At 39.3% G+C, this 26,516-nt stretch overlaps 2 protein-coding genes across 5 annotated transcripts in view; one reads left to right on the top strand and one right to left on the bottom strand.

The window, feature by feature from the left end:
* Positions 1 to 2,346: 2,346 nt before the first annotated feature.
* Positions 2,347 to 4,912, bottom strand: LOC130257487 (translation initiation factor IF-2-like). Its single transcript, XM_056500038.1, has 3 exons — positions 4,765 to 4,912; positions 3,723 to 4,656; positions 2,347 to 3,492 (listed from the first exon to the last, which is right to left on the bottom strand). The coding sequence occupies exons 1-3, from the start codon at positions 4,910 to 4,912 to the stop codon at positions 3,279 to 3,281; spliced, it is 1,296 nt and encodes a 431-aa protein (XP_056356013.1). The 3' UTR covers positions 2,347 to 3,278.
* TLN2 (talin 2) overlaps positions 4,129 to 26,516 on the top strand; it is a 113,234-nt gene continuing 90,846 nt past the window's right edge. The window contains exons 1-2 of one of the 4 annotated variants that reach the window (XM_056499618.1): positions 4,129 to 4,320; positions 8,086 to 8,199. The gene's annotated coding sequence lies outside the window, so the exon portion shown is untranslated. Of the gene's footprint in view, positions 4,321 to 4,422; positions 4,677 to 8,085; positions 8,200 to 26,516 lie in introns of those variants that run through there. The other 3 variants (XM_056499621.1, XM_056499619.1, XM_056499620.1) reach the window with 3 other exon arrangements.

Raw genomic sequence — 26,516 nt, 5'->3', positions numbered from 1 at the left:
ACATGGCCTTTCAGGGAATAATGTCCCTAGAAGGGGGTCGATGGCAGCACAGGGCTGGCAGTGCAGCTTCCTAGAGAAATACAAGGGACTTGTGCTTGGAGTGGTGTGGGAGAAGGAGCAGTGCCAGCCATGCTTGACTTCCCACCAGCCAGCAGGAGATGGGGCAACTGAACATAAACAAGTCCAACCCTGAAAGTTAAAATGTCCCCAAAAACCAGAAAGCCAAAGGTGTCACACAGTTGAGAATAAAATCTAGAGCCATAGCTGTTGCACTTATGCTCCCCCCAGACCTCAGACATGCCAGAAGTAGTACAGCTCTCATTAGTAACTGCTATTATTATTTTTAAAAAGCTCATTCAATCATTATTGACTTAATATATCAACAAAGATCATAACAATCAAGAGATTTATCAATGAAGTCACAGAAAAGGCAGCTTACTTTCAAAACAGTCTAAGACAAGGATTCATAGGACACAAAAAGGATGTACTGATCTATTTTTATAGAAATATAAATTACATGGAATATTATATTATGTGCTACCCATGATTTCATATGAAGAGTATGAATTTTTCATTTTACTGAGGGGAAAATCTAATTTGCTATTCCCATGGCTAAAAAGCTGATTATATGTGAACTTGACAATCATAATCAGAAATTATTAATTGCTTGGCTGAGACTTTTATTCTTATAAACCTATGCATGAACATAGGTTCATGAGGAACATATGTATAAACAAAATTATGTGCTCTGGTTAGAGCAGGAAGCAGAAATAAGAGCATTAGCACAAATGTCTATAAAATGCCTCTGCAAATAAGAATACAACAAGATCTAGACATCACTTCAGTTAGATATAAGCCATCCTGGTGTGAATAAAGAACATGCACACAGGTAGAGGTTGCTTGCTCAGTACTGCCAGACATTTGCACACTTACCTTTAAGACACATTATGCAGAATTATGAATTATGTATAATCATGGTCTCACACTTAATGGCAGAAGTGGCTCTTTTCTTCCCACACAGACCTTGAAAAACTTGATCTTTTTCATCAGGTTTTTGTAATGTTGCATTCTTCACCCATTTGGATGAACTGACCTAGGACTTTATTGTAGAAGACAGATTCTTAAAAATCTACTGCCCTCTTTATGGTAACTCCTTTTATCCTCCAAGTTATTGACTGTGGGTGTCTTCTTCCCTCTTCACCAAATATCACAACTACAAAACCAGCACACCTAGTTAAAGAATTACAATAAATTTACTCTTTATTCCAGAAACAGAGTTAATGTATTGGAACATCTGGTGATCCAGGGAGACAGCAATGCATTTCCTAAAATACCTGGCATTGTTCCAGTGCTTTATCAGCATCCTGAAAATACAGGCAATTGAAAAAATACCATTATTGCTGCATGATGTGAATTTCAGACAAAGCAAAAGGTTCAGCATAATTCCATACAAGTCACATCCAATTTGGATCACATCATGTGGCAGGAAAAGACAATCTTAGAAGTGAAGTCAGGTGTCCAATAGAATGCCTTAATTTCAAAATGTTTTCTAAATATAAATAAAGCCTAGAAGCATTACTGAAATAATCAAAGCTGAATCCTCACATGACAGATTGACAGAATACCTTATTCATTACTGCATTATTTTTATCAAGGATTCTTACTGTAGAGTGCAGGTATGTGCTCAGACCACCATTTGATATGACACAAACAGAGGGGGAAAAAAAACCAAACAAAGCTGGTTTGCTCCAAAGCAAGTCCCTAGCTGGGCACATAGGGAAATAGTAAATGTGTCCAGACACACAGATGTACTGGGAGGAATAAGACACAGAAATGATACAGGGGAGCCTGGTCTGGACATTGCATTCCACATTGCAGTGAAATTTTGTTCTTTGGGATTGGGGGTACATTTACTGACATTCTGCTGAAATGTCTTTGCAGAGATTTCAAAGGAGCTATTTGAGGTCAATGCAGCACAGAGGTTTAAACAGCTTTTCTGTGAGGTGAGAGGAAACAGAAATGACAAGGGCAAAAGAGACTGGAATTGTGGCCTTGCATGTTACTATGTGAGAGAACACATAGATTAGGAAAAGGTTTAAAAGTGAAGGGAGAAAAAGATAATGCAATCGAGTAAAGTCATGGAGTACAGGAAGTTTCTCTTGAAGCAGTATTGCAGCCAGGAAATAGGATACTACTACATAAAGAGAAGAATTAAATGTATCATTGTGCATATTTTTAGAGGAAAGTTTATGCCACACAGGGAAAACCACATTGTTGGAAGCTTATCATCATGGCAGTAATAGGTCAGGAAAAAACTCAAACCAAACAAAAAAACCAACAAACCAAAACACCCCAAACTGCTCTTTATGTAAATATTATGATGTTCCCAGGTAACTTACATGTGCAAAAGTACCTCTAAATCACAAAAACATACTTTAATTAGCCTTGTTTTAATAACAGGTTGGATAGTATCTCTTTAGTAACAATGATAACAATAACTCCTTTGTAAAACTTGTAATATTGTCAAGTATTGGCATGCTATAAGGAAATCCTGTGTAGCCTCTATTTTAGTTAACAGCAGACACTTCTTGTTTGTTTGTTTGTTTGTTTGTTTGTTTGTTTGTTTGATAAAGCTGGCACAGCTCAGGATAACCATTTGGGATGTCAAAATTGTGACGCCTTAGATTCTGTAGGGTGGGTGTATAGAATAATCTGGTTGGGTTTTATATCTACAGAATGCCTTAAACATGCCCACCAAGTGTATTGCTACAACCTGTGTAACTGTTGGATTGTGTCACCATGCATTGTGAGTGTCTCAAGATTACTCTGAAAGGAAAAACCAGCTGTATACTGACAGCTCTTTTAAACTGGTTCCAAGTAAAAATATTTACTAATTACTTCACTTCAGTTAAATCAGGTGAAATTTTTTAAACTGCATGATTTTCAACTCTTGCAGTTGTTTTTCAGAGGCCCCAGTATATAGGGCACTAATCCATTTAAGGCTCTAAGCCGGAGTAGGTATTTCTTTTCTCACATTTGTATCAATATACTGCTGTGAAATATACATTTACACTTATACAACATTACATTTATACAACTCTAACAGTGTCTTTTCTCAGATTTGTATCAATATACTGCTGTGAAATATACATTTACACTTCTACAACTTATTACATTTATACAACTCTTAACAGTGTTCAAATGTTACAAACTGTGTAAGGGAAGCCCGAGGTCTCCCTCGCTGCTACAGCAGTTCATGTGTTGGATCCTGGTCTGTTTCAGGAATAGCGTGGCCAGCAGGACAAGGGGTGGGATTCTTCCACCGGTGGGGCCACACGTGGAGTTGTGTCCTGTTCTGAGTCCCTCGATTCAGAAGAGACATCGAGGTTCTGAAAGGGGTCCAGGGAAGGGTAATAGTGCTGCACAGGTGTGAGGAGCGGCTGAGGGTGCTCAGCCTGGAGGAGGTGCAGGCCTCCATCACCGCACACTTCCCTGAAAGGAGATGGAGCCAGCTCGGGGTCGGGTTCTTTTCCCAGGCAACCAGTAATAGGACAAGAGGACGCAGTCTTACACTGTGCCAGGGGAGGTTTTGATTGGACATTAGGAGGAATTTCTTCACAGAGAGGGCGATTAAAGACGCGAACAGGCTGCCCGGGATGGTGGTGCTGTCACCATCTCTAGAGACGTTCAAGAAACGTCTGGCATCACTAGAACTCGATTACCTCAGTTGTCTTTTCCAGCCTAATGGATTCCGTGATTTATGAGTGCTTAGCACGACTCTCCGTGGGCGGTGCGGGTCCCTCTGCACGCCTGCGGACCGGACCCAGCGTTTCTGGCCCCGCGGCTCTGGAGGCTCCTGAGGGGCGCTCGTGCCCCACAGTGGCCATTGCTGCTCGCGCTGCCCTGCGGGGTCTTTCCCCTCCCCGTGGGGCTGCTCCAGCTTTCCTCCTCCTCTCCCAAGGAGCTGCCATGCCCCGGTGCGGGGCGGGCAGAGCGAAATCGCCGCTACCTCACTGCCCGGCTGAGGGCTGTGCCTCCCCCTCAGGCCCAGGTAAAGGCGAGCTCCGAGCCGCAGCCCAGCCGGGCGCCGCTCCCGGTGCCCGGGTCCCTCCGAGCGGGCCGGGCGGAGGGCGGCGGAGCGGCCCGGAGTGATGACGCGCTTCCTGCCCTCCCTGGCGGGGGTCTGCGTCTGGAGTCCGCAGCGGCGGCGGCTGCGGGCGGCGGTGGAACCAGCGGGCGAGAGGCGAGCGGGGGGAAGGAAGGAAGCGAGAGAGCGGCGGGGCTCATGCGCTCCGCAATGCCGCAGTAACAGCGTTCCCGGTAGGAGCCCGCAGGACCCCCGCAGTGCCCCGCCGTTGTATATTGCATGGAGCGTGTGGTCTGTGCGGAGCCGCCGGGAGGGGGAAGACTCGGCGCGGGGTTGAGCGGCGGCAGCGCGGGGCTCTCGGTGCAGGCTGTCCCCGAGCGGCGGCAGCGCGGGGCTCTCGGTGCCCCCGAGCGGCGGCAGCGCGGGGCTCTCGGTGCCCCCGAACGGCGGCACCCGCTCCGCCTGCGGGCAGCGCTGCCCGCCTAACAAGTTGCGCGTTCCAGGGAGGACAGCGGCAGCCCGGCCCAGCGCCGTGAGGGCTGAGCCCGGGGAGGGGAGAGCGGCCTCGGCTCACCTATCGGGATGAGAGGCAAGCAGCGGTCTTTCGGGGTTCCGCTGGGTCGTGTAGGGCTGGAATAGGAGGTGGGTGCTGGGGCGGCCGGCCCCTCGCATCATGCCTGGGGCAGAGCGGCGTGGCCGGCTCGGAGCTGGGTTTGTCCGGGGAACGGAGCTGTTGGGCGCTATTGGCGACCGTGATGGAGAAAAAAAACCTTTCCGCGGTACGTAGCGAAGTGACGACCTCCCAAGGACGATCCGCGTCTCCATACGCGCGGATCTCCATCTGTCTGTGTCTCCGCTCGCATCTTCCCACGAGGCCGGCGGGCCGGTCCGCAGGAGCGGGATGGGCGGGCGGCGCTCTGCGGGCTCCGGGCTCCCTGCCCCGGGCAGGCTTCGTGTCCGGGGCTGAGCACAGCGCAGAACCTTCCGTAGAGCAGGGCTGGGCTCCTCCTGTGTGCCCGCGTACCTGTGCTTCTCCCACGCCCTCCTAGCAGATCGCTGTCTGTGCCTTCGGGTGTCCGGAGAGCCCCGGCGCAGTGTCACTGCCTGTCACCTCTCTGAGAGCTGGGGCCTCTGCTGGCTTCATGCTCACCTTCTACAGCTCTTTTGTTCTCCTGACCAGCCACTTCAGTTTTTCTAGGCTTTACTTTTTGTGCATTAAAATGCTGCTATGACGTCTAGTTAGAAAGATTCATCGATCCAAAAACCTCTTGTCAGATTAAACAATTGTCCCCTTACCTCCAATTTTTTTAAAAAGTTTGTTTTGTAGACCTATATTTTGGGAGCAAAGTTTGAACCGTGTTAAATTTCAAGGCATTTCTGGGTTTGGAAGTATGTTACTTAGAGGCGTTGAGGAGTTGTGCATTCTCAAAAGAGCCCTGTAGCTATGGAGCAGTGTCCCTATGATTTAAAAACAAAGAAGCAACACATTTCTGGGATTGCTCTTGCTTATATAAGACAGGACTTACTTGTATGTCCATGGCAGTTTTAAGTAGGAATGCAAGCTGCCAGTGTTAATTAAAAATACCTTACAAATTATAGTATATGAAAAGCTTTCACATCTGTATGATGTAATGGTCAGCCCTACTTCCAACAGAACAGCTGTTAGACAAGTTAACTAAGTTAAGTTGGCTGAACTGCCATTTCTGCTTTAATTTTCATAATGTGACATTTTCAAGGGAGATTAAAGGTTATCATGCAGCTGAGGAAGGAGGGGAAGTGTCTCTTGCCTTTTGGAAGTGCATTTCATTTGAGTTTCCTAATACCTCATTTAACTCACTGGTCACTGCAGAACTAAAGGGTTAAGTGGAATTCTAGCTTATCTATTTGTGACAAAATTATTTAGCGTATGTAAGATAAGAATACTTCTTGTTTCTGGTTGCCAGCCTAAGTGGGTTAGCTATGGCAAACTTGGATAATATTCAAGTTCTCTGCATAAAGTTAGATAAAGTCTACAGCCATTACATATGCCATACCCATTCATTTTACCATTCAGATTACAGGAGTTTATCCTGAATAATTGTTCTGTGTGTTTTTAGAGTAACATCTGTTGCATGATATCATGTAATGGAATGTAGCACAGCCTAATTTAAGTTGATTTGAGACATTGCCATTGCACTGTAGTAGTGCCTGAGAGGGCGAGAGGTTTTGTGGTGCCTGTGATGGATAGATTGGTTACAAGTAGACAATATTGAGAAAGATGAACTTGCATTTGAACTGCAAAGGATTAAGTAATTTTACTCTGAGCTTGGTTTGTTATAGTTTTACTTAGACTTCTTTCATCATTTGCCAGCTAATGCAATGACTGAATTCTACTTATTTTAGGAAATCCATCTACAGTTATAAATATAATTGTCAATACAGAACACCACTACAGTAGAATTTAGTCTTATTTTGGAGTGGGAGAAGTGAGCTTGAAAGAACTGTCTAGCTGTGTCATAACTTGAACTGCATGATGACTTAGAAGTTTTGCTGTGAAAACTTTCTTGTATTTGGTATTGTTTCTACAAAGATTTGACTCCACACAGCAAGGATGTTCTGAGGCATTAATATTTGTCTTATCACTTTATATACTTACCTATGTGATATGTATCTATTAAGCCTGTGCATATGTAGTTTAGATGGCTTGCAAAAATGGCAGTGTGTAATTAGCCACCATAAACATCTGACCTCCATTCCTTTTTGTGGCATTGTAGTGTCAGATGACTGTTGGGTTATCAGTGTTGTATGCTCATCAAATATGAGCAATACTATTTGTTGAAGTATCCCTCCAATCCATAATTTTAGCATTATAATACTGAAAACACCCTTTGAGTTGATTCTCAGCTGCCAGTCCTGTCTGACCTTTGGAGATTTTGGTAAGCTGCCAAATGTGTAGACATCTTGATACTGTTTTTTTTTTTTTTTTTAAATATGCAGTTTCTTGCTAAGCAGTGTTTTCCAGATGCTGCCTTTGCACCAGGCCCTAATTAGGCAACAAGTGTGAATGTCTTTACAGACTACTGTACCAGCTTTCAGAAATTATTTCCTCCTCCCTGCTTTTGAATCTTTAAAATTTTTGGCAAGTCTGCTTATGCATGTTTCTACAGACAGTAGAATGCTGATGCAAATTGAGAACAACAAGCAAAATGTTGGGTGTTGTTGCAAATGAGGGGAGGATGTCTTAGTAAAGTGATGTGATGTTTCATTTGTTTACTCTTGAGACATTTTTCATTTGGGACAAATGAGGTATTATGTTTCAGTTGGGACAAATGGAGGTGGAAATTGCAGTTTCAGGTAGTCCTGGAGGAGAATGCAGGCTTTTGCTTCCAGGGTTCTGCTTTTGACCACATATGGTTATAAAAATACACAGTAAATTGATCTGCAAAAATTTTGGGGCAAAGGAGATGCAAATGATAAAGCAAAAGGTTTTTTCACAGTAGTTTATCTTACAACTTCTAGAGATGATGTTAAGCAAAATAATCTAGGGTTTTGCCACTCAGTGGATGAGATTATGGTTATGGATATCATGCTGTGTCTTAAGATCTTTTATACTTTATTGTTGTGATTAAACAGTCTATTCTTTTATGAGAATGCCTGGAAGGTAGGCTGAGCTCTTTAGATGTGTAAGTGCTAATCCACAGCACGTGATACAATCCTGGGGCTGATCAGTGTTCAGAGAATTGTGCCTTTTGTCTCTGGGTGCAGGGAAGTTCCACCTTTGGAGTGAGGCTGGTATGCTTGAGGATCAGAAGGAGTCCTGTGCTTGATTTTAACACCAGACTTTTAACTGTGTACAATGAATTCTGTAGCTTTCTGTCCCTGCTAAGGCTGCTGAAAAACCCATTTCACAGCAGTCAGAGAACCATTTCCCATGACCCATGCTTGTATTGGAATTGAGTTTGAATCAGCCTGCATACTTGAACAAATTGTGATAACATTTTGGTATTTTCCACTTCCAGTTGCAAGCTGGAATTTCATCCCCAGACATCCACCTCCTCGATTCTCAAAGCTCCAGCACCTTTTTACTCAAGCATCTTCATAAAGCTAGAAAATGCACTGACTGACTTCACAAGGTGAGGGTGACTACATAGCAGTAAGTCTTGGCTTAAAATATCTTTATGGAATTACAGTGCTGACTTATTTGTAGTCCATTTACTTGGCAGCTACTGGTTGATTTCCTGCCAAGATGGGCCAGACTGGCACTTGAATCTGCTTTCCTTTCATTCTCAGTAGGTAGCTCATCTTTCTGTGCTTGGGCAGGGAAAAACGTATGGCCTGAAGTGAATTGTAAATGGACATTGTGTCTTTCTCTATGGCAACTTTTTTAAGGTTGAGATTTCCTATTTTCTTGAGAAATCGACATATAACCCAGGAACAAGCAGGAGACTCTCAGTCTTCTAAATCACAGCAATAACAATTGAGGTGATAAAGAATCAATCATTCTACATGGGCTGATTACTTTTTCAAGTTGAATAAAAATTTACATTTGCCAGCTGTGGTGATTTGTTGCTTTAATATCTTGAAGAGTTTAGTGTTTTGCTGAAGTATTTGGTGTAGTGGTGTGAGAACCTCTTAAACAATGGCATTGTCTTCAGCTTAAAAAGGCCTTTGGTTGTGTAATCCTTTTCTTATTGCATGTTGTTTATTTTCATATAATGACCTCTCTTTACCTTTCTTGAGAGTTGATATCTGTAATGTGCTAAGTAACCCTTTGTCTCAGCAACCTCAAGTCCAGCCTATCCTGTGGTTTGGTTTCAGTCATGTTCTGTAATAGCTGGAAAGTTCTGATGTTTCTGGAATGTGTGATTTAAGCTTTGTGTATAGTTGACAGAAATATACGCATAAAACTGTTCCAAAAATTGCTCACTTGAATTTGTACCTATGGAAACATTAATTAGACTTAAAGTAATTTACAGCAAGTACCTTTTAGCTTTGTTCAATTTACATGTGCCAAGTGCTGTGTAGCAGGAAATGGCAAAGTGGGACTTGGCAGACAGAACAGCAGCAGGAGAACATTATCAATGTCTGACAGAGGTGATGGTGCCTGTTTAAGAAAAGTCTGATGATAGTAGGAGGGATGGTGTCAGGAATGTGATGGTGGTGCACAACTGATGGGCATAATCCCTTAGACACAATAAATCTATTTAGATGCCATCAAGAAGCACAACTTAAATATTTCAGTTCACTGTAGTTTGCAATTTTTGTAATTCTTGTAATTCTTTATCATTTGTGACTGAAAGATTTTCTTAGATGATTTTTTGTTGTGGTGTAAGGACACATCTGACAAGGGCATGTCTGGACTCCCTGGGGAAAGGATTGAGCCAGAGTCATGACTGCACAGCCAGCATGCAGGGTCTAGCAAAAGGAGCCAGTGGTGTCTCCTGGGTCAGGGTATCACTAAAGGCACTGGTAGAGGGGGGAAGAGATAAATGTCCAGCTTCACTTGAAAAAGGCAAAGGCTGTGGGAAATGAGATCACTCTGCTGTGATGTTTAAAGTACACTTTGGAAATGTTATGTGCAACAGCTGAGGATGTACAGACCCCAGGTGAGAACCCAAGATGCTGTAGAATGCACCAACTCTGAAGAATATTTGGGTTTTTTAAATTAAAAATAAATAAAAAATCAGTGACTGTGTGAGTAAGGTCCAGATAAGCCTGGTTGTTTGCTGGGTTGCCTGTTCAGCTGCACTGTGATACCAATGAGACAAAACCAGCTGATTAGTATAGGTGTGTGTACTGAAGACTAAAACCTGTGAGAAAAGGGTGGCTAACTTTGCCTCCTGAGCTTGGGCAGACCTGACTATGGATTAAGTACAAAACAAATCCAGACATTGAAGAGGGGCTGCAGGGGATGTAATGAGTTTTTATGTAGGAGGTCAGTTCAAATGGATCAGAGGTGGTGTATGAGTGAGTGAAAATTTGTTCTCTCTGTCCTAGAGAATATATTTTTAGAGTTTTCATGTCAGAGCTTTAGCTGACTCTGTAATACCACTCCCAAGGGAATGGCAGGGCTTTGGTGATGAAGAGATGAGGCAGAAAACAGCTTGACTGGGTACAGGTGTGTGGTTAAGGTGAGTTACTTCTACAGCAGTTTGCAGCTGGAGGTCATTCAGCACAGATAAAGGAAGCCTGCAAGCAGTAAAAAGGGTAGATGTGGCCTGAGGAACCAAGCAGATCAGGATGGGAGCAACTGCAAGGCCAGGCTATGAAAGCAGCTCAGTAATGAGTGTGAATATCTGTGTGGGAACAATGTGTTCCTGCCTCAATGCCATTATCATTCCTTTTCAGAGATAAATTGCAGTCTGAAGTGGTACAAATGCAGTCTGTATATCAGGGTAAAAATCCTCTGGTACTTTGTGTTGAAAACTAAAAACAAAGCACTCTTTTCCTTGTGAATCTTGGTATAATCAGCCACTGCCTTAACTTCTCTGGGATAATATTGCCACAGCCTACTGGGTCCTTTAAGGCAATGGTTTTAAAAGAGTTTTTTTTTTTTTTACTCACACCTTAACACTAAAAGATTTGTGAGCACACACACCAAAAATATATGTATTATTTTTAAATTTACACACCTACTACTCTACTATTATTATACACATTACACAGAAAATAGAAATTAATAAAGGAGAAGACACATCATTAGAATTTTTTTTGTTTTTTAACAAAGTCCTTTTTTACTTTCATTAAGGAATAATTCAGTAAGAGCTATGTTTTTGAACATGCCTCCATAATTTTTTTTTTAATTTTGGTTCATCACTTGTATACAGCCACTTTAAGGGCTGGTTTTAGGTCAAATTTATTTCAATACTTGATTTTAATGACTTTCCTAGCCAAATAAGATGCCTCACAAAGACAGATCCAAGTGGAAGAAGTGCATTGTTGGTTGTGCTTACTAAATAATGATACTAATTTTCCACTCCTATATACTAACTATGCATTCTTCTTGGGATTCATCTATTAAATTTCCATCTTCCCTGTTGTCAATTACTTCTTATTGCAGACTAGTGGGAAGATGTTGCATTATTCTCTTTTCCTGAAGCACTTCTTTTGGGAGATTTTTAAAAATGTTGGGGTTTAAAAAAAATATTTTAAAGTTTAGGAAATTATGTAAAGCTTTTGGAGGTTTTTATAAGAGATTTTTCCAGTGGAAACATTTCCAAACATCTATTTTCAAAGCAGTTTCTGTAATGTGAATTTCTTCTGCAGAGCAGTTACTCTCTTGCTCCCTGTTAAAATGTCAGCTTCACCTTGAAGGAACACCTTAGGTGTGCAGTTATTTGAAGATATCTGGTAGGTAGGATAATGCTGACAGCTCCTTGTCATCACAGAAAAAAGATCAGCCAGTTTTGAACAGTTGCCTTTGTAGGAAAAAACATGTTGTGTCATTAAGTTTGAGAACTGGTCTAAGCCCTTTGCTACAAGATAACTAACAGAACTTACTGTGGGAATGTGAATTTCATGGTCACTCCCCATCTTGTAACAAGGTATTCTACTGCTTGAAGATCTTATTTTATTTTTTTTTATATGATCAATGACATCCTGTAGCACTTGGTGCACTTCTGCCTCTGGTGTTGCTGTGTTGGTTTATCCATGAATGATTCAGTGAAAGAATTTCATGTGTGGTTATGGAGTGACTGCTTTAACTGGAATAAAAAAATAAAAGGATTCTGGTGTAAAGGTCACAGATAAAATCACAGAAGTGTACACTTGCACAGTTTTCTCATAAAATATTTTTTATATTAAAGAAATAATTTACTGTTGAGTCTACTCTGATACATCATTCCTGCAGTGACTTGCAAAAGAGAATTTCCCAGTATGTTTCACTGTTGAAACAATCCAGCATATACCCTAAGATGAGGCATGGAAGAAACTCCCACACTGCATAATTTGTTCTATTATTTGTTTCCTCAATACTTGCTTCCTCAAATCTTCAGCTGCTTTCTGTGAGTATTCCAGCAGTATTTGCTGACAAAGGGATGCCATATTGTCTTCCATGTATGATTCCAGCCTTTTTTCACTGCAATAGGAACACCAAATACTTCCCCAATGCTATATGCCTCTGTCTCCTCTGCTGTAAAGTAAGAAACCTTAAAAAAGGCTTTCCAAGATTTGCCATTGGGTTCAGGTGGTTGGGGTTTAAGTGAAGTACTGTGTTGAAGAAATTGTAAAGATTTGTCCTCACCTCACTGGGTACTTAATATTTAAATGCCTTGCTAATCATGATGGCTTCATATTATCATCTTCTAATATCTCAAGGCAAAATGTGTAGTTAGAGTGAGGTTCATTGTTAATGATGGTAGCTGTAAATCCATATTTCAAATTGTTATCATCCTAACTTCATTTTTTTGGCCATTTTTTTGTCAGATCTGATTAGATTGTTGATTTTTACCTCAATGTGTGTGACAAGTAGCTTTTACTGAGAATAGGAAGTCAGTTGTTGCATATGGATTTTAAAGCAGATCTGTCTTTGCATCTGTTTATCTGACATAATAACACAGAGTCTTCAGGATCAGAGGTGATTTTAGCAAGATTTACAGTTGTAGAGGGCCCTAAAGGCCCTAAACCATTTGTGTGTTTCTCTGGTTAGAATTCCTTGCCTTAATTTTTCTCATGTTACCATACTTGAAAATAAATTTAATTATGTGGTCCACAAGTCTTGTGACAGCATTCTAATTTCTATAAGCATGCCTTTGTGAATTGAGGTCTTGGGCTGTGCCAGTTAAACTTTTAGAAATAAGCATTCCTAGATAATGGAAGTTTTATTTTGGTGAGTTTTGGTCTTTTTTTTTTTTTTTTGCATCTGGGACTTGTAAGAAGGGACAGCAGTTCTTCCAATTTGTTTGTAGCAGCCAATATAGTGTAGTTCTCATCCTGCTTGAGGCTGCAGCAGATAAATTCCAATTACCTGCAAAACATCTGCTATCAAGCACCAGTACTGTCTTGGTAGCCACCCAAAAAGTGTATCTTCTCACGTGCAGCTTGTCTTTCTGTAGCTGCCAAGGAGTGAAACACAATTTTAGCCCATGAAGAAGATGCAAAAGAAAGGTGGGATTGCAGATAATTGTTTTGGGTAAAAAGAGAAGATAAAGCAGGGAGTTGCTTTATAAAAGTTGTTTACAAGACACTTAAAACTAAAGGAAGAAATGTGGAATGAAGACAGAAAATGGTAGAATAGAAAGAAAAATGAAAAAATGCTTTTCTGCAAACTTTAGTTACAGCTTTGTAAGGACTGAAGATTTCAGGTAGTGTATAATGAATAATTGTTTGGTTGGGTTGTGGGGTTTTTTTTTGCTGGACTGTATACTCATGCCAAATTTCTTGCTTCATGTTTACCTCTCATTATTTTAACCAGAACTTTATAACTGCTTGTCAAATACTCTTTGTGTTATTATGACCAGATACAGAAAGGAACCCTGTCATCACAGAAACAGACCTTCTAGAACAGCTGTATTTTGTATCAACACTTGCTCTGATGTCTTTAGTAGTTTTGCTATTTCCTTCTGAATTTGAGTTGTTCTGTAAGAACTCTCTAATTTAGCTTTCTTTTATTTGGAATATTTTTCAATACATGTATTCTATGAGATTTAACTCTCCCATGATGTGATGAATGAATCAGGGTGCTGGAGACCTGTGCAAGTGAAATTTGTCCTTTTTCTGGGCCTCTAGTGTTTAGTAGAAGTTCTGTTTTTTTCCTGGTTAGTCTACAGATGCTTGAAAGAAATACTTGTGCTTGTTAGAAGTGTCCATTTGAATCTAAGCAAATCATACTTTAGATATCTCCAAGTACCTTAGAAGTAGAAAAGCTTTCATCTGGCAACAGTCATGGGATATTGAAGTAAGCAACTGCTTTGTTTTTTAAGGTGCTCTTAACAGTCATACGAGCTGGAAATGCAAAATTGGGCCACTAATAGTTTAGGTTTCCATGGTGACCATGGGATCTTGAAAATAAAGGAAAGTATATTTGACTTCCTAGGACTCTTGGTTACTCCTATGAGTTTAGGCTTAGAGTGGCAAAAAGTGTTTCTTCAGGTAGTGTGGAAAACTATATGCAATATAGAACATAAACCCCAGGTTTGTAATTACAGGAGAGACACCTTGGTAGTGTTCAAGTAAAAAAGCAATTGGAAACCTTTGAGGGCATCTACAGAGATGAATTACACTTTACAAATGACTTCACAACAATCTTATAAATAGTACTCTGGGCTGCCTTCATAAAGTGCCAAAATAATAAGCTTGCTGTATGGCAAGTTACTACACCTGAAGACAATATAAGTTATTAATGAGATAGTGAAATTGTGCTTTCTGTTGCATATATTTGATATCTTCTAATCTACTGAACCCAGATTTTTAGTTAGTTCTATACAAAGGCACGAGTCAAAGTCATTGAAGCTCTGTTGAAATCTGAGGATGAGGAACAGCTCTGAGGAAATGTCTGTAAAATGAGCACATATATGATGTGTCACATCTGTCTAAATGTCTAACAGCCTGTGGCTTTGCCAGTTGATTACTTATTATAATTCAACTCTCACATCAAAATAAATTCACTTATTTAGTGATTATGGTTAAGAAGAATAAATATACATTCATTTTGAAAAGTGGAAATAACATAACTTCAACATGGTTTGTGTGACTTTGCAAGGATAAATAGGCCCAGAAGTACATGGTGTTGATTTTGAGTGCTTTAGCATAGTTACTATGAGTTGGAGACAAGAACCAGTCTTTATTGACATTGAATTGAAATCTGAACTATTTTTGTAGCATTCTCCTGTGTAGAATGGAGTAACATACCCAGTATCAATAAATTACTGGCATTCATGTTTTGTTTCTGCATTCTCCTTTGGAGAAAAATGGGTTTGCTAGTTGAAGGCAAAGCCAAAAAAAAGGTTTTTTTCCTTGCATTGCATATGCAGGCATAGCTGAACAATCAGGATTTTACCCTTCTCAGAGGCATTAGAGGTAGCTAATTGCTCTGTCAAAGGTAAAGGCAGAAATCTTGATGGGCAAGGGCAAAGTAACTTTGTGTGTCGCAGCAAATTGAGTTCTTGAAATGTCAAGTTTTTTCAAGATTTGAAAATTTAATTTGAAATGCTGACTTTGAAAGTATATTCTGACCTACAGCTTGAGTTTTATTAAACTTGCATCCCTCTACCCTTTCTTTCTCATGCCATTCTCCAATAATGTTTCATATGCTCACTGAGCATGATGGAAATAACAAATCTGAGTTGCTATATTCTGATGATGCTTAAGAAACTCATGAAATGAATGTTGCACACCAGTATTAGTAGTGTGAAAAGTCTCTTCTAAATTTGCAAAAGGATATAATTTTTCAGGGAAAAAAAGACTAATATGTTCCAATTGTTGCATTATTAAAAATAAAAGCCAAAAAATTGGCAGCAATTCAGGAGAATTTAAAAATGCTGCAGTTTCCCAGGGATGTATTTCTCTTTTTGTACTCAGTGGCATAACTGATCCCAACTTGCAGTGACATGTAATTTAAGTTTATTCCAGCTTCCTAAGCATTAATGGCACTTCAACTTGAAGAACTTGTAAATAGGTTTTTAGATTGTGCCTTACTCTCTCTTTAAAGTACCTTGTTTAGGATTTAGTAAGTTAAAAGTTTAGTTATAATTAAAATTAAGGTGAACTGTTAAGTGCATGATTTTAAGTTGTTTGTTTCTAATAGCCAGCTAGAGAAAGGGGAAAGGTCATGCTAAGCAGATTGCATCCATCTGGAATGTGAGCAGCCCCTTTTGGTATGCTGTAAATATTATGCATTCTTAAAGTGAAGATGGATCCAATCTCAGTTATGTTCTGTTACTCTTTATCCCAAAGCTCAAAACGAAGCTTCTTCAATCTTGGTTGTTGGATTTGATTCTTGAATTTGTGCTGCCTCATTCCCCTCCCATACTCCAGCTTTTTGGGCATTCTTTTCCCCCAGAGTGCTGCTGTGGGGAGCATTACTGAAATACTTTTCAGCTGCATATTGGTGTACAGCCTGTGACAATACAGGGGTCATTCCTTGGAAGGTGAGTGAGTACCTAACTCGCTGAACTGTGCAGCAAACCCTCATTGCTCTGCACATTGCTAGAGTTAGTACTCCATCTTTCTATTTTATAAAGAGATAATCCCATTTTATTAAAATTAAGACTTTGGGAAAAAAGTGTCCCTCTAGCAAGGTTTGGGTTTCAACACTTGGGCTGAATACCATAAAAATAATTTCCTGTCCAGCTACCACTTGCCCTCTGCAAGAAGCAGCTCTTTGTTTGAAGCTTGTCAGGTTACAGGACTGACACTTGCTTCCCTTTGGTTCCTCCTCAGCTGCTCTGAATAGGGAACATATTTTCCAGTTGCCTGCTGCTAACACTGAAGTGAAGCCTTGTTTTTAAATGTGGGATGAGTTTGGCAACAAATACCTAATTTCTTATGGAATATCTAGAAATGTTCATTACCAAGTAACAAACTTTATTCCAGCATCACAAAGCACATCATCTGTATTTAGCAATTGTTGTTAATGCTATTTTCTTCTCAGATTGTCTGTTCTGTGTGAAAATAGGGATCTTATTCACACACTGGTGTTTATTGAATCTTGCATGAATACTGCTGTCATGGCACATTAAGGGGTGGGATTTGGACATGCAGCAGTTGTTTGCAAACCAGTGAGGACTCTGCCCTTGGTGTGACATGCAGTGTGTGGTGCACGTGGAAATTCTGTGAAGCTGGAGATGCTGATGTTGGGTGACTTGTCATCTTTTTCTTAAATACAGTTTTTGGAAGACTTGGACATGTTAAAAAGAGGATGTTAATTCAACTAGTGCCAAACTTCCTGGCTGCTAATCTGGGTTCTACTGTGAGCTCTGAAAGAGAATCTCATCAACAGTTAATATAATTCCATGTGTCTTTTCCTCTGGAAACCCTTTTGTTTCATTTCGAGGAAAGTTATATTGATATGCTGTTAGTTTATGACAGCCTTTCATCAGGGGTGAAACTTCTGGTGCCAACTTTCAAGAACAGAATTCTCATCAGTTTTCTGTATTAAGTACTCTAGTAAACGTGGTTCCAGAGACTGTTTCCTGCTGTAGGTTATCAAAGAGAATGCAGAGCTCTCCACTGATTATTGTGGTTGTGATGAATTCCAACAGTGCAAAAAACTCTTTCACAGTCTCTTGTTGCAGAAACATCTACAAACAAGCTTCCTGATGGGATTAGCTACACTGCTGACCACTGTTCAGTTTTTCCTGAAATCAGTAGCTTAAGTGGACTGTAGTACAATATCTATCTGCTTGGTGTAGATGAGGCAGTGTATTAACAGAAGATTTAGTTGACTTCTAGTGTTTTTCTCCTCAGCCCTCAAAATTTGAAAGCATTCTTATGTTCATTATTTTAAATTTAAATGAGAGAGTGTTAGGAGAGATTCTGAATAACAGTGGGACAGAAGTTTTAATCAAGTGTGTGTTTTGATACTTTCGTTGTGTGAACGCAAATAATGATGTATATCAATTTACACACTTTTTGGGTTGAGCTAGAAACTGGAAATTCCTTTTAAAGGAACATTTTTCTGAGGAGTGAAGCCTTGATGGAACAGACTTGCTGCCAAACTAAATTGTCAAATGAGAACAACCAATGCAAAATACAGACTTTCAGCTGAAAAACTGTGGGGAAGCTAGTATTAGTTTTCCTTGTTTACTCCTTATTTCAGTGCCAGGTACTTCCAAGTTCACTGCATTTGGCATTAAAATAAATGTTCTACACAGAACACTAAATGTTAGCTTTTATTAATTTGTGTTGTAGAAATGGTTAATGTGTTTTGTGCAGGTGAAGCCTAAAAATGTTGTGTTTGGAATACTTCTACCTTTTGTTTTTCTCTCTTCCCTGCAGAAAAAGTTGCTTTAAGAACTGCCTGTGAAATTGGAAATGACCTTACTTGCCTTCAGTTATAAATAGCAGTAAAAGGAAGGGGATTCCCCTGCTGTCAAACCCCATTCATGGCTTTCTATTTTGGTTGAAGCCATGTCTTACAATGAGTGCACTGTTCCAGCCCTCAGCATGCTGCAACAAATGTAGTTGCATTTTAAAAACTTTATGCTTGAGGTCATAAACAGGTAACATTGCTCTGGTACAAGCCTTTTTTTTTTTTTTTTTTTTTTTTTTTTTTAAGTTAGTGGAGTTATAGATGTCACAATAAGTATTGAAACAGTGGTCATGTGCTGATTGTTTGCCTCATGCATTCCTTTAATCTCTGTTGAATAATGAGAAGCTGTTCATGGTGAAACACTGCTGTACCTGAAATTTGAAGTGAAGAAATATTCTGTATATGACAGCTTGGAAGGGCAATCCTTTTCCTTTGTTCATATTGCTTTCCCTTAGAGGGCTGTGGTTCATGTACTGCTGAAGCAAAGCACTTGAAATAAATGGCAAAACACCTTAGTCATGTTTTGATGTGTGTTCTTTAAGACTACATTTAAAGATAATTTTGAAAATATGTTGTATAAAATGTTAGTAAAAATACACCCTAATTTAATACTAGAAGTATTAACTATTCTCAACAATTTAATTATATATTGTGTATCTTACTAGCTGATCAGTTTTCTTGTTAAAATTAATCTTTGGCCAAATGTCAGTTGTTACTGGTGTCCTGTTTACACCTCATTTTCAAGTCACACTGTTTATATCTTCAGCTCTGCAATTCAGTAAGTGTGAATGTGTTGGAGGAAGCATTTGATCATTTAAAATATGATCACATGATACTTGATCTTGCAGGTAGTGTCACTGCACAACAGGATTCCTAATCAAAGGTTTATGGTGAAAAACCAGCTTCTGTAATGCAGTGCAAAAAGCTCTGTATCTGTGAGGTGCAGGGCATAATTAGTGCTATTCCATTATTTTGTACATCACTATAACCTAGATTTGAAGGGAGAATGAAGGCAGACTTGGCCTCTGACTTCAAGTTCTAGTTAAATTGCTTTTCCATAAGTAGTAGTTTTGTGTCATTTCCCAAAACAAGACAACAGAACTGTAGGCAAAGGTAGAATTAGTTTGAAAAGTGTCATCTGTCATAGGCTCATGTCAATCCTTTTCTGTCCTTTTGCTCATGTCAGGCAAACTAAAACCAGATTTCTCTGGTTCAGCTTCTCTCTGATTGACACAAGTAGGTTATGAGTGGTGATTGTACTTTCAGTTGTTGAGATTAGGAAATAGCTGCAGTTGTGGGTTTTTCAGTGCTCCAGTGCTCTTCAATAAATGAAGGAAGCTGCTCAACTTCATCTGCTTCTCTTTGCAAAGATATTCTGTTGCAGCCAAAGCCATTCTTTACATGTATCATGCAAAAATTGAGTATTTAGTCCTGTATGAAATTTAAGAAGATTGTGGTATGTGTGGCTGTTAATAAGGTATAATTTATCTTGACAGAACATTGACTATCTCCTGAGACAAGGATAATTTTGGGGTAATTTAGATCATCAGGTTTAAAAGTATTAACCACCATCAGCTATTCTTTGTATTTTTGTTTTTGAAGGGAGCAGCAAAAGACCAGAATATTTATATAAGTATCAGTCTGGGAGGATGTATGAAATGTAATTAACTAGCTGAACTGCATGGAAATGAAATCAGTTTTGTGTGCTCCATCTGAGATGGCTCTAATGATTTTTGAGTGACTAGCTTATCAATATTCAGTACCTTGGCAATGTATTCCTTCTCTGACTATGTAACCATTTGAAAACTGGGTCTGGGCAGTTTTTATTCAACACTGCAAGGACTTTGACATGCACAAACTGAAGCATCTTTGAATTCAACCCAGATGTCACAGAGAAGAGTCTGAATTCTGCACTATTTATGGTATGCTGCTAGTATTTAAGTAGAGATTGACTGCAGGTCCTTACTGATCCCTTATCTGCAATCTCAGAGTATTCATTGTAGAATTTTGTAGCATAATACTACATTCTTTACCTTATAAACACGGGGACTGTAGTTTCCTATTTTGGGAACAGCTAGTCTTGTAAAAATTCCCCAAGAGTGCAGCAAGTTCACCCAGTGCTACAGCAGTGCTGGCTGTGTTGTGTTCTCCCCAGTTCCCATCCAGTGGGTTGCTGAAGTCTTACAGTTGCAGTGCAGAGACCTCAGAATTTAACCTGGCATTTGATGTTTGAGGTTCCTATTTCACTAATATCTCTGACAGGTCAGCAGTCCTTAAATGAGGTGAGGTTGGTGGTGGCAGCAGGCACAGGATCAGTCCAGTAAGGACTTGGGGTAAGATAGATACTAACAATAGATTGCAGTGTGGGTTTGTTTTGAATCCCCAGTTATTTCTGGCATGGCTTCAGTTTTCTTATTTAAGATTAGCATTGCCCTTATCTGTAAACTCTAGAGATGAAATCACTTAAAATAGCTTGTACATGTATATGAAGTACTACTTTCTACTGAGCCTTAAAACTGAAGGAAAGCTATTGATGCACTTCATTTTCCTTAAATCAAAGGGAAAAAGGCTAATATTTTACACTAAGTTTTGTACATTACCTTCAGTAGGTGCAGAATAGTGAATTGAAGGGCAGGAGGGCAGGTGCTCATTTTTTGGATTGCAATATTTGCTCCATTACTGGCTCTAGTGTAATTTTTTTTGCTTAGTTTGCTTTGTGAAGTTTAGCCTAAATATGTCAATGCTGAATTGATGAGTTGCATGAGAAGGAAATACGGGATTTTTAGAAATAAGTTAAATTTGGCAATTCTTAAAGGTACTTTGTTATGATTTGGCAAAAATACTGTCATTTTTGACAGCCTCAGACTGTGGCCTTCAGGTTCATAGATGTCAGTGAGGACAAATGACTTTGGCATTTAAAGAGAAACTGGATTCAGAAACAATGAGAGTGACTGAAGTGTCACTGATTCTCTGTAGTGTTTTATCAAAGATATCTTGAAAATTAGGATACCTTTTCTACAAGTAAATGTTGGGTGATGCAGTGACACTGCAGATCTTAAAATTATCTATCAAGAGTTGCTTTCTTCTCCACACATCTCTAATATGAATTTCTTGGAAGCATTGATCAAATGCTGTAGGTATGCTATAGCCCATGTGTGTTTGGACAGCAGTTGCTGCTGTCAGGTCATTCCAGCTCAGTTCTGCAATTTGAGCTGCCTTAGTTTGATATTAACTTTACTCTGAAGGACTGAAATGTGGTTGCTTTGCTGCCACGAGCCAAGTTATTCAGGTTTTTGTTATTTGGCGTGGTTTGTCTGTCATTTTGAAAAGCAGTGTCACAACATGCTGTTTCTTTCACAAACCTCTCAGCTTAATCTGAGCATGTCTCCCCACAAGTGTACTCTGATGTGAGTTGATACCTAAGTCTTGCTTGCTGCTAGACTATTTCATTATTTAGAGATCCCAGACTGGCAGGAAGGAACTAGTAAATACAATGATATGGGGCAATATTTTACTGACATTTAATGCTCTACATAACTCAAAGCCAGTCAGAGTGTGTGCTCTAAGAAACCTGGCAAAACCAGTGGCCAGTGCCAGCATTTATTTTATCCTTAGTCTTTAGTGGTTAGTATATGCAGCTGACCAGTAATCAGACTTTAGGCACTGCTGTCTTAGTACTGTGTTTTACATCTGCATCCCTTAAAATATTAAATATAAAAAAAAGGAGAAAATTATCTTAACATAACTATCTTCTTTAGAGTCCTACCATCTTAGAGAAAATATTTGACTCCATAACTCATAAAATTGTATCAACAGGAGGAAGAACACTATAAAGTATTCAAAATAACAATATGATCATATTTAATTTGACAGTCTGGAGTTTGGTATGAGGAACTTTTGTCTTTGACAGGACAGTGCCTTTGCTGCTTGCTGCTTTGTTTTGTTGCTGCAAAGTTGTGGATAAGACTAGGAATATCCTATTAGAATGATTACTCTGGATGAAGTGATATTATCTGTAGAATGGAAAATGAAGAGAATGGTTACTGAAATAATTGTTATAGCAAAAACAATGAAAAAGAAAAAAAGTTTGGGTTTTTGGTTTTTTTTTTGTGCAATTCATTAGGCTCTCCTTACTGGAGTGCCATAATAAACATTGCATAATATTCCAATATCTGTCATGCTAGAGAAACATGTGAACTGAAAAAAACCTGGTTTTTGTTGCCAGGATTTCATACTGTCATAGTTCAGAAATAGGAAATGCTAGATTATTTTTTTGTCATCGCCTCAATTTGCTATGAGAGGAGGCAGAAACATGAAAACACTTCAGTCAGAATGTGATTCAAATGTGATGGGAAAGTGCACATCTCCCTTTAAGAGAATCTATTGGTCAAGTTATCTTGCTCTGAAAACAAAGGTTTCTTCATCATATGACAAGTGTTTAAAATATTTTGTTCTTTTTCTCTCTCTTTTAATGAAGATTGGCATGGTAGTTTAGCTTCCCCAGTATTTTGAGACCATTTTTGGGCACAAGAACATTCAAGTGTAAATAAAATCCATTTTCTTCTCCCACTGCCATTCCTGTCTCCCTGGCATGGCTTTCTTCTGTCAATACAGTTGATTCTTAGTGTTAGTTATATTTAATTGTCTGAATACTGCCTTGATTTTGAAGTGCAAACACTCTGATCTGGAATTTTCACCCCTATACTGCCCTGCTGATATTTATCTCTCATATTTGGGGCTGCTGCTATACATCACTGGTCACAGCTACTGCCATGAAGTTTTGCCTCCTCTGTTCCAAATTTGAATACAACTAAGAAAAAAAAAGTGTAATTTACTTTCTTTCCTTATCTCACTATATATATATATATGTATGTAGAGTAACTCTTAAAAGCTTTGAGGTTAATTTATTTTAATAGGCTTAATTATATGCTAATTTTTAAGAAGGAGAACAGAGTATAATAAAAAGGGGAAAATGTTGAGCCTGACAGACCCAGGTGTACCAACCTCCACTGCATTGTCAGTCCAACAATAAAGTTACTGTTCAGGCAGTGCTTCCCAGTTTATTTGGCTTTTTGGCTTCTGAGGGCTTATCTTAGGGCAGCATTGAAGTTGTAGCTGAAACATTCTTTAATGTAGTTAGGGCTTGTGGTGTGTCACAGTGTTGCCCAAGTGTCCTTGACTTCTGCTCAGATTGAGCTCCAGGACCTTAGCCAGTTTGTTGTTTTTCAGCTTCTTCAAAAACCTGCTTGTGGTTTTTATTTACCAGTTTCAATACACTAATTTCCTAATCTGGGGATTTTACTCATTCTTTCTCTTCCTGCAGGGAATGTGGTTAAAAGAAAGGTGTCTACAAACTTGTCAGTACAGATTTGTCACTGTCAAGTTATATCTGAATCTCAATCTCATTATTGTGAACTTCTGTTTAGAGCTCAGCCATCCTTCCATTTATGCAGGGGGAAAAAAACCCAAAACAAACCCTGCATTTTCATTGCAGTTGTGCTCTAATGTAAAAATTTTTAACTGTTGAAGTCCATACTTGGATCATCTTTAAACAAGAATTTTGTTTGAGGTAAATTGAGTTTACTGGAAGGAGAGATGCTGGGGTGTCTCAGTCTTCATTTGATGCTTTAATTCTCCTAATGCTGCAGCTGCCTCTCAACCTCTTTTGCTACAAGCCACTGGAACTGTTGTGGTCCTGGCTGTTCAGTGTGCACTATTGCTTCATGGCACATTTAACTTACTCAGCACCTGCATGCTGTCAGCTTTCTCTTTTTTTGCAGCCTGAATTTCCTGACTTGGCTTTTTGCCTGCTTGCTGCAGAAGGCTCCTAAGGGAATAATATCAGAAAGGTCTAGCTTCTTTAATATGACAACTCTGTCATTGTTTGTTATTTTAAGTAGTTTTTTTTCACTTTCCCATTTTCAAATATTATAAATTATTTTTTATACCCAGTGTAACTTTTTAGTTGTTACTTAGAGTTTAAGGGTGCCATGCGTGTGGTTGAGGTCAGTTTTTCATTTAGGAATTAAACAGTTAGCATCTGTTTAATACTGCTAACATTCATTTAGCTACAAGTGAGGGGCTGTATTTTTTTCCCATTGCATCCAAGTGAAGTTGGTGCAGCTGAAAATCTGAGCTCTGAGCATGGGTCAGCAAATGGGTGACTTTTCCCTAATACTGACAGGGGGCTCTGGTGATGGGGCAGCAAAAGCTGCAGTTCTGCAGTGGATTGACTTATAGAGATATAAGATATTGATTTATAGAGATATAATTGCATAAGGCAATTGTTTTGGTGGTTTCCCAGATGTTCAGCCTCCTGTGGTTGAGTCTCAAACTTCTTATCAAATGTGAATGCCACAGATAGTTTTGTCATAAGCACTACATAGGAGGAGGAATTGCTGCCAAACACTTCTCTTTATCTTCCCCTTCAGTCTGTTGTTTTCTACCCTCTGGTCTTCAGGTTGCACAGCCATTGCTGCTCCATTTAAAGCTGTATTTTTGCTTTGGAAAGGGCACTGTTATTCCTCTCTGTATCCAGAGAACAGAGGCAGCTGAAGCAATCTCAAGCTATCAAGCACCTGTGCAAGGCTGTGAAAGATTTCATAGCTTGGCTATAGAAAAGAAATACTCAGTTGTGGTCCCCTTCCTTTTGTGGTTTGTGTGGTTGGTTGCCTTTTCAAGGGTAAAGGGCTTGGAAACCACAGGACTTAGTTTTTATCTGGGCCTTATTGAGGGGGTGGGGACCCTATTTATGTCTCAACCTGGTGGGGAAAGGGTCTTCTCCACTAATGGGGAGAGCAGTTAATCTCTTCCCATCTTGAACTGAGGATTTATATCAAGCAATTCTAATAGGAATTATAGAATTACGTTAATTATGTAATTAATAAAGAAATTAATAAAGGCACATTTGAGGCTAAAAAGTGTGACAAACCTGTCCAAGTTCTCCCTTGTAATGCCTGATTTTATATCTCTATGAGACTTAACCTAGCCCACAGAAACTTTCCATCAGGAGTTTAATATTTACTCTTAACAGTTCTCTTCAACACATGCATTGCCTTTTAGATTTAAATAGTGTAATCTGAGATGAGAGCCATATATCAGCACTAAATATATCCTTGCAGCAGGGCCCAGAAGTCCAGCATTTCAAATCTAGTTTTTGAAAATAAGAAAGACTTTGATATTTTTTATAACAATACTATGTAAACAGTCATTTTTTCATGTGGTAGTGTAATTTATTTTTAATTTATTTGTACATTCTCCTGAGGTACTATTAGGGGTATAGAAGCTGGTACTATGAAGTTAATGTGAAACAAATCAATTTAGGCTAAATGGTCATGTTTAGTTTGTGGGGACCATGGATTTGCTTAAGTAATAAGGTGTCAGACTATAAGTTGTAGGCTGTCCTAATTGTCATGTAATGCCATAATTTATTCCATTTGATGGCAGAAATGGTTGAAATAGTACTGAAGTGTCCATAGTGGAATATGTTAATTGAATGTTAATGGAAAAACACATAGTTGTTGAAGATTTCTGTATAATTATTGCATGAATATCTTTCCAGAAACTCTGTGCATGTAACTAAGGTGGTGTTTCATGGCCTGGATTTTAGTGTTTGCCTGCCTTTTTGTCATACTCAGAACTGTGTAGGAAAGTCCAGAATTAGAATCTGTTTTACTTTTCCTTCCACTTGGCTGGGCTGTCATTTAGCATGCCCAAAGTGCTCTCTTGGATAGTAGTGCTAAAAAATGTGCATATTCACCTTTCTCTGGTTCATTTTGTAAATTCCTTTTTTGTAGGCTCATCTTAGACTGAATCAAGCAAGAAAGCCTTGTATGAAACAAACCATGTCAGAATCAGAAGTCATTAAACTATGGCTTTAAATAGCATAGCTGTCAAATTACCTGAAATTATCTAAAAATGGTCAAAGAAAGCATTCACAGCATATTAACAGATACAGAAGGTATCAGTCTTGGCTAGATCACACCAGTGATTTTTTTTTTTCCCCCCATCTCTAAATTAAAACATTACCAGAAACATTTTCAGTTAAGTAGAAGATGCAGCTGACTGTGCAGGGCTGTGTTGTGCAGTTGTATGTGCTGTGGATTCTGATGCCCCTTTCTTGCACAGAGCCAAATAAATCAGCTGATTTCCCAGTTAACTCTGAGCATGCTCATGGTCTGCACACTTTGCATTGTGCATCCAGAATTCAACTGCTAAGTGAAGAGCACTGTACATACTGGTTGAAAATACTCATTTTTTGTAAGAAAGAATTAACGTTCCCCTCAGTTTGATTTAAGAAACAGAAATGCCCCAACATCAAACTAACAGTAAAACAACCTTTGCAAACAGTTTTCCAACAGAGAACTCTTTAAGTCAGTCTTTATTCTAATATTACAGTAGACATTCCTCAAAAATAAATTTAAGAGCAATACCAGGATGTCCGGTTGTCTAGGAAAAAAACCTCAGATTTCCAGTTATCTT

The sequence above is a fragment of the Oenanthe melanoleuca genome, chromosome 10 (genome assembly GCF_029582105.1).
Source record: "Oenanthe melanoleuca isolate GR-GAL-2019-014 chromosome 10, OMel1.0, whole genome shotgun sequence".
NCBI classification, from domain to species: domain Eukaryota; kingdom Metazoa; phylum Chordata; class Aves; order Passeriformes; family Muscicapidae; genus Oenanthe; species Oenanthe melanoleuca.
The sequence above is the reverse complement of the archived record's forward strand: the minus strand, read 5'-3'. Positions and strand labels throughout refer to the sequence as shown.